Source organism: Notothenia rossii (genome assembly GCF_949606895.1).
Source record: "Notothenia rossii genome assembly, chromosome: 1".
Classification (NCBI taxonomy): Eukaryota; Metazoa; Chordata; class Actinopteri; order Perciformes; family Nototheniidae; genus Notothenia; species Notothenia rossii.
Window position 1 is genome coordinate 77,954,161 of NC_136912.1, and position 8,616 is coordinate 77,962,776.

General features: G+C 40.8%; 1 protein-coding gene across 1 annotated transcript; it reads right to left on the minus strand.

Annotated features, from left to right (window-relative positions):
• Positions 1–114: 114 nt before the first annotated feature.
• On the minus strand, positions 115–7,186 carry LOC307016713 (uncharacterized protein). Its single transcript, XM_079645971.1, has 4 exons — positions 7,117–7,186; positions 6,779–6,934; positions 6,493–6,585; positions 115–1,068 (listed from the first exon to the last, which is right to left on the minus strand). The coding sequence occupies exons 2-4, from the start codon at positions 6,881–6,883 to the stop codon at positions 895–897; spliced, it is 372 nt and encodes a 123-aa protein (XP_079502097.1). The 5' UTR covers positions 6,884–6,934; positions 7,117–7,186; the 3' UTR covers positions 115–894.
• Positions 7,187–8,616: the final 1,430 nt, after the last annotated feature.

Sequence of the window (8,616 nt, forward strand, 5' to 3'; positions counted from 1 at the left end):
ATTACTTAACACAAATTAGTTCCATTTATGTTGTAGGATTGTGTTATTTGCACTCAATATACTTTAATCCAAATTGCTCTATCAATATAAGTAATTCAAATGACTACAACTCAGTAATTTGAATTCCCCTCACTTTATTTAAAATGTTAATTTTAGACAAAGTGCAGTAGTGTACACTTATAACATGGCATTTTGCAAACAACCATCTGAATTGCGAACACAATTTAACAACAAAAAAACACTTAACTCCGACAGCCCAATGGTGGTAGGTGCACATATTAGAATTGTAAAGCTCTTTGCGTAAAAAACCCACAGCTGCTGAATTTGACAGTGACGAGAAACACGAGTCACTCAAGAAGTTAACACGTGGGCTGAAAAGCTACAACAATGACTTATTATATGAACATTTTATAAAATGCAACTTTACCAAAAAGTATGGTGTTTTTAATGTCTTTCCAAACACTTAGATGAAACGCATCACATAATATTGCTCAAGCACATAATGTGTTACAGTAAATCTTAGCCTCTGTTATACATGAACATATGCCTTGAACTTTCTAAAGCAGAAACACAATTGCGTGTGTCTGTGTGTGGTATTTGTGTGTCTGTGTGTGTGTCTGTGTGTCTCTGTGTGTGCGGTGTGTCTCTGTGTGTTGTGTGTGGGTTGTGTGGTGTGTGTGCGTGTGTGTGAGAGAATGTACAGAGATGGAAATTAACTGGACGTTATCTCTGTCACAGTATTTTGTCCTTGGGATTACTCTTGTAATCTGTTTTTCAGAACCTGCACATTGGTTGACACAGTCTGTTGCCATCCAACCCCATCAATACTTTTTGAATGAATTCAAATGTATGTTTCAGCTCCTTGGGGTAGCTCAGATTGAGGCTGTAAATCAGTCAAAGCAGTACTGCCCATCCATTTGCCAAGTATTTCAGCTCTCGCAGCACTCCAACACCCTCGATGATGACACTAACATCCACAAGTGGTTCCCCGGGCTCTGCTCCTTCGTGTTTCACGAGATAGAGTCCCAATACCATTGGCTCCATTTGTGTTGTTGGAAGTTCAACCTCCTAAAGTGGGATTAGAACATAGTGAGAAATAGCCCTGACACACATCATTTTATATAGGAATGTCCCGATCCGATCACGTGATTTTCCAAAGATCGGAATCGATCGGAATGGGGAGCAAGGAGATCGGGAAAAAAAAAGTTTTTTAATAAAATATTTTTATAATTGTATTTAATGTTACAAAACAAAAATGACCATGTTCACATCTTAAAGTCATCCTGAGGCCTTAGTTTTGGTTTAAAATTACACAACATCATGTATGTGTTGCTTCTTTTGGGCTTGTTTTCATATACCTGGTTGCTTATTTCTCTCAAATCTGGCAACCGAGTGGGCAGGGCGTGTCTAATAGTAGCAGTAAGCTAACGAGAGGCTACGTTCAGCTGGTGACTCGGGACACAGAAAATTTCAGGAGTTTGAAACTATTTTAAAATTGAAAGCGAAGGCAGTGTAACAGCCAGATGCAATGTTTGCGAGGCGGAGGTTCCGCGTGGTGGAAAGAACAGAGCCTTGTTCAACACGACCAATCTTATACGCCACCTGAGAAACAAACACCAAGAGGAACACGAGGAGTACACATCGACCACTCGGGCAAAGGCACTAAAACAATCTACACTTTCTGAGACTTTGAAAAGGAAAGAGAAACTGTCCCAGAACAGTGACAAGGCCAAACAAATAACAGCCAAGATAGCTGAATTCATCGCGTTGGATGACCAGCCGTTATCTGTGGTGGAGAACGTGGGGTTTCGCCGTCTCATGGAGCACTTGGAGCCACGTTACGAGTTGCCTTCTCGTCATTTCTTTACAGAGAAAGCTCTGCCTGCCCTTCATAACAAGCTTCGTGGCCACCTGCAAGCCCTGTTAACAGACGTGCCTGCTTTCGGGTTTACCACAGACATATGGAGTTCTTCTGTGTGTCCAATGTCACTCCTTAGCTTCACTGCACAGTGGATCGACTCGCAGTTTAATTTACGACATGCGACCTTGCACGCTCAGAACTTTCACGGATCTCACACAGCAGATCGTGTGAGAGAGGCCATCGAGGGGATGCTTAACAGTTGGGGAATAGATAAGCCTCGGGTCCATGTCATTTTGCGGGACAACGCGCGAAATATGGTGAAAGCCATGGATGATATGGAAATAACGAGTGTGGGCTGTGTTGCACACACGCTCCAACTTGCTGTGCATGAGGGTCTGCTGTCTCAGCGCAGCGTCATAGACGCACTGGCCACCGCGAGAAAAATTGTTGGCCATTTCAAACATTCCCCGTTGGCCTATTCCCGGCTGGAAGATATCCAGAAGGATCTGAAGATGGACGTCAAGCGTCTACAGCAGGACGTGCAAGTGAGATGGAACAGCAGCCTCTAAATGCTGCAGAGCATCCTGGAGCAAAAGCGGGCTCTCTCTGTGTATGCAGCTGACTACAGCCTGCCAGCCACACTGACAGCCAACCAGTGGACCCTGATGGAGAAGACAGCTGAGGTGTTAGCTCCATTTGAGGAACTCACAAGGGATGTGAGCAATCCCACTGCATCTGCAGCTGATGTCATCCCTGCAATAACAGCCCTCAAACGTGTACTCTCTCGGGAGAAGACCACTGACCAGGGGGTCAGAACAATGAAGAGCACGCTCCTAGAGGCAGTGGAGACCCGCTTTGCTGAGGTAGAGGAGAAGCCACTGTACAGCATCGCCACTCTAGTGGATCCAAGATACAAAGACAGGCAAATACAGTAAATTAATGTACCATTTGAATGCTATTATAATCGTTTCTATTACGTTATGAATTATGTATATAAAACCAACCAGTATTCATTATTCAAGCCAATTTCAATTTTTCTTTCCTTTTTAAATGTACCGGAATTTTCGGACTATAAACCGCGCCTTTTCCCCAATTTTTCGACTCTGCGGCTTATATAACGGTGCGGCTAATCTATGGATTTTTACAGCCAACGGCCACTAGGGGACCTCCTAAATCTATGGGTTTTACAGGTTACAGTCCACCACCTTTAACTCTATGGGCTCTATGGCCGGTCCCCGCTCCCCACCTTTAAGCTGCGGGTTCCAGCAGGAAAAGCTGGAGGCCGGAAAAGAGTGAGACAGGTAGCGCGCAAAAGTAAAAGTGGAACCGAGAGTGGTACGAGAGACAGAACGAGAGCAAGACAGACAGACATTACGAGAGCGAGACAGTTTGTCCCCGTACCACTGGTTGAAAACCACTGCTGTAGATCACTGCCGGTACATGCGCTGGGAGCGCACCGTTTAAGTTTGAAAGTTGAAAAGTTTGTGTGTCTGAAACGCTATGTGATACAGTAAAGTTTAAACAGCACAGTACATGTTCTGTAGCTACTATTGCACTAAATGCTAACACTTGAATACGTTATGCAAATATGCAATTTGTTTGTTGAAATGTTAATAAATGGGAGCTTCCTCAAACAGCCATCTCTTTCCCGACAATCCCCTCTGTGCACGAACCCTTACATATGGTAATTAAACATTAAAACACCTGCGGCTTATATATGTACACATCATTCAATTTAGCTGCTGCGGCTTATATTCAGGTGCGCCTTATAGTCCGAAAATTACGGTAGGTCTGTTAATGATTAGATTTGTATAGAAGTAAGGCAGTTGCCTGACTTAACTGTTGTGCTGTGTGGTGTCTTCTTGTCTTATGTTTTTCTTTGTTGTGGGTAATTGTTACATTTATCTATTTTCAGATTCTTCACAAAGTCAGACAATCTGAGGCTTGCAACGGATAACCTCATCCTGGAGGTGGCAAAGATAGAGAGGGCTGCCAGTGAAGAGCCAGAGGCAGCAGAGCCTATGCGCAAGACACCACGCCAAGAAGCAAGCAGCAGCCTGGGCAGCGTCTTGGACGAGATCTTGGAAGAGAATCAGCTAGAGGCCCGGTCCGTGAGTAAATCAGCTGATGTCCAGGTACAGACCTATCTCTCAGAACAAACCAGCCCTAGGAAAAGCAATCCTCTACACTACTGGAAAGATAATGCTTCACGGTTCCCCTCACTGGCTACTGTTGCAACCAGGTTTCTCTGTGCCCCCTGCACCTCTGTGGACAGTGAGAGACTCTTTAGTGCAGTGTCCAACGTCTTTGATGAGAAAAGGAACCGCCTCTCACCTGACAGGGTAGAGATGCTGATTTTCCTAAAGAAAAACCTCCACTTAATTTTGAAGCCTGAGAGTGAGTAAGAAGTAAGAGTGCAGCTTACATTCAAGAGCTGACCGTCCCTTGATTTAAAAAAACAAACGGTGCCTTGCAATTTTATATCCATTTTTGTTTACATTTTATATTTGAATTGTGTTACTCCAGTAAGATGGAAATATAATACTTTGTTTATTCATGTTATGTTAAGCTGTTATTGTTCATTGCACTAATACTAGACTAGTTAATCTTAAGGCTAGAATTCTGCACTAAGCCAAATTTTTATTTTATTTTATTATTTATTTGTGACTGAATGTCAACTTGTGAAGCTAGTCAAGCTACCTCTTTCCAGTAGTTATTTTAGTTTTGTTACTGCACTATCTGCACTCAATTTGTTTACATTGTTATTTTGTGGTGGACCACTGATAAGCTTTATCCAATGCTGCTGTGAAAAAAGAATATCCTATATCCATGTTGGATAGAATGGGTAGTTGGGTACTGTCATTTAAATAAAAAAATACCTTAAGGGACAACTTGAATGCTTTTTTTTTTTTAATGCATCGGATCGGGAAAAATTGGTATCGGCAGATTGTCAAAATCAAAGATCGGATCGGGAAAATTGGTATCGGCAGATTGTCAAAATCAAATGATCGGAATCGGATCGGGAGCAAAAAAAGGTGATCGGGACATCCCTAATTTTATAATATGAAACAAATGAGCAAATCCTTTTATTATTTTCCATTGTAAATAAATACATGTAGCTGTGAATGTACATGAACAATATAACCAAAGTAGCAGCAAATACTTTGAATAAAAAACAATTTCAATTATTTAAGTAGTTATTTTTGCTTTTAATTTAAAGAGGACATATTATGCAAATGTTCAGGGGCCGTATTCACAAAGCATTTTATCTTACCGCTAGGAGTGCTCCTAACTCGCGCTAAAACATTTTACGTGGGAGTTTTTTCTTAAAAGTTATTCACAAAGCCGCTGAGACCTACTCATACTAAGGATAAATCACTAAGAGTGAACTAAGAGTGACGCGCCGTTGCTATGGATTACGTCGATTCTCGTGCATGAGTTTAGAAGCGGTCAGTACGGTGATTGGTTGTTCAGAGCAGGCGGTCTCGGTGAAACTCATCCGCAACATCCCACAAACGAGCCCACTAAATCACCGAAAAACAAGGAAATAGCCTAGGCTAGAAATGTATTCCTATCAAATAGTTATGGACAGTGCAGTTAGCAGAATACACGCATGATGACAAGTTTGTGCAGACCACGATAATGACGTTGTATATGCACGTTAAAGAGAGAGAGCAAACAATAAAAATACGTAAATTGCATTAAATCAAGGAGGCAATTAAAAGCACCCTGCAAACTATTATCCAATGAGCATATTTCCAGCACTCAAACACTTTCAATAACAGCCCATACCGCCGTTCAAGCCACCCTATCATGATGAATGAAAACAATCTGCGTGTTGATGGAATGTACTTTCTTTCTATTGGCGAACACGTCCTCATCTTTTGATGGCGCAATTATTTTTATGTGCGTCCCGTCAATAGCACCGACCACACCGGGCATACCTGCAATTGCCATGAAGTTGGCTTTAATCCTGTGTAGTTGTTGATTGTCCAAAGGAAACCGGATAAACTGTTGGATGATATGTGGTCTAGGGAGCGCGTTGATGGTTTGGTTTATGGCACGGCTGACTGATGGTTGCGATATTCCTAAATCGTCGGCATTGCAAAGTTGCATTTTCCCTGTTGCTAAATATCGTAGTGTTGCCAAACATTTTATTTCCGGACTAATCGGGTTATTCCTGTTAGTCGGGGATGTTATTGCATCCCGCACTAATTCCACAACAAGTTTGATACCCTCACGATTTAGCCTATATCTCTTGATCAATTCACAGTCTTCCATTGTCTCCAAAACATTTAGTCTCGCAGCCATTTTCAGATTCTTTGTGAATAGGTCTTACTGAGTTAGGAGTCCTCTCGAGGACTTTTAAGCTCTCCTAAACTTAGGTGCTACTTTTAGGCCTAAAATACTTTGTGAATTGCTTTTAGTGAATAAAATTAGGAGTCCTAAATTTAAGACTGACACGCCCATTATGTTTAGGAGTTTCTCCTAAATTCGCCAGTTAGGAGCTACTTTTAGCCCTAAGATCCTTTGTGAATACGGCCCCAGGTGTATATCAGTATGTAGTGTCTCTACTTTAAAGTTTATATGTATATATATATATATCTGTGTTTCGCTATGTTTCAACTTACCAAATATTCCTTTATGAAGCTCTCTGAACTTTCATTCATGTAGACGCAGAGCGCTTTAAGGACACAGTCCCATCGTGTTTCAACTGTGGGATCCTGAGGGACAAACACATTTTCTAAATCTTCACACAAGAATACTGATTATGCTTGTGTGCTGATTTTTGGCAAGTCAAAGAAAGGGGGTCAGAGAGGTTAAAATATATTTATATGAGAGGGACAACAAGAGAGAGAGATAAAGAGAATATGGTGTTGCAGTGCCAAAACTACACAATTGAATACAACTACATACCTTGTCCATGGCTGCCATGATCAGGCCCAAATTGCGTCCTGCTGTTCCCCCCTTCTTTTTGAAAACCTTCATCGACTGAGACGAATGGCGATCCAGTTGAGACATGAAGGTAGGCAGCAGCGGAACGGTGGTGATGCGGGTGAATTCTGCGTTTACCTGCAACACATTGTGATACAGGTTAAAATGTTTTGTTTAAAGCTGTTGCATCTATAATAATATCCATCAAGTGTCATAGCAGAAAGGACAGGAGTTCATCTATTGGTGTAAACCAAACAAAGAAGTTCAGCTGAGGTTCTTTTCTTATACATGTGCATCTATTAAAATATTTTTAAAATCACCTCGCTCTCTGAAAACAGAGCTGGCCATCGCTCTCCAAATCTGTGATGAAGGGCTTGCCCTGAAGGATTTTTAATTTATAGTGCTTCAGTAATTGGTACCTTGTAGATTGAGTCTCAGTACACTGTTTGCATCTCCACATTCAAAACATACAGAAAAAGAGAAATGTGTTAATGATCAAAATGTACTGTAAATAACAACTATTATTGCACCCAATAACATAATTCAGGGTGTGAGGTGCAGGATATAGCAACCCATTACTGGATCTTAAGCAGTGGTGGAAAAAGTACTCAGATCCTGTACCAAAGTAAAAGTATAAATACTCCATTACTTGCTATAGTCCCAAGTTCAAAATAATACTTAAGGTAAAGCACCAAAGTGTTATTAGCCAAATATAATCAAGTATCAAAAGAAAAAGTACTTTGTGCAGAATGCCTTTTGTAAAAGGGTTGCATCATTATAGAATACAATTCAATGTTATTATAATAAAACATTGACATATATACAAGATGTGTTAATGTTGTGATTTGTTAATTTAGAGCACATTTTGGAAAGAACTGAGTAAATTAGTAATAAATGTATGTGAATATAAACATGATCTAAAAAGGTAACTACAAGTGTCAAATAAATGTAGTGTAGTAAAAGTACAATATTTCCCACTGAAATGTAATTGAGTAGAAGTACAGAGTAGCAGAAAATGGAAATACTCAAGTATATTTCTGTGGTACTTGTACTTTGTGCAGTAATATAAATGTAGTTGGTTACATTCCACCACTGATCTTAAACACGGCATGTGCTTCGAGCTGAAGCCAACTTAGAACATTGTTTGTTTTAACTGACAAATCCTACTCATTTAGCCTTCAACTTATTTGGAGACGTGAAGGATACTTACTGTACTTTTAAGCCACCGGCTTTCATCGATACATTTGGCTACTCCCCGACAACTTGGAAATCTGAAATTCAAAGTTGGAGAATTAGTCACACAATGAACTTCATGCCAAAAATAATTAATCCTGTATACTGTCATTAAAAAAAAAAATGTTGCAACGGCCACAAACATTCGCTTGGCTCGGCACCCAGAGTAACACCCCTTCAGCAGCCGCAGTAGTCTCAGCAAATAGTGGCATCTGCGGCGGAAGTACCTGCCACTACCACGATTTAATCTTGCTCTCTCTCTCTCTCTGATTATGATAAAGAAACACGTTTTCGGGTGAATTCCGTGTCTATTTAAGAGCTGTCTTAAGTGAAGATGTGCTTGTTGAGTGCGTTCCTTTACATGCTTTAAATAATTCACACTTTGATATTCCTCACCGACATAATTAACGTAACGACCAGGCACGGCTCCAGCTGACGCAACAGTACAGTGCAGATGGGAAAAACTTTTCTTCCAAATAAGCTTTACAATTTCACAAAAAAACCTCCCTCAGGGCGTTACACTTGATGAAGCTATTTTTAACAGACTTAGAAGACCTTAATCGACTATGAACTTTTTGGCATTTGCA

Coding starts and splice junctions, on each gene's coding strand:
- LOC307016713 (XM_079645971.1), bottom strand. CDS start 6,883: ATGTCTCAACTGGATCGCCATTCGTCTCAGTCGATGAAGGTTTTCAAA. Junction 6,586..6,778: donor TCATGGCAGCCATGGACAAG/GTATGTAGTTGT, acceptor TTTGTCCCTCAG/GATCCCACAGTTGAAACACG. Junction 1,069..6,492: donor GCTTCATAAAGGAATATTTG/GTAAGTTGAAAC, acceptor ATCCCACTTTAG/GAGGTTGAACTTCCAACAAC.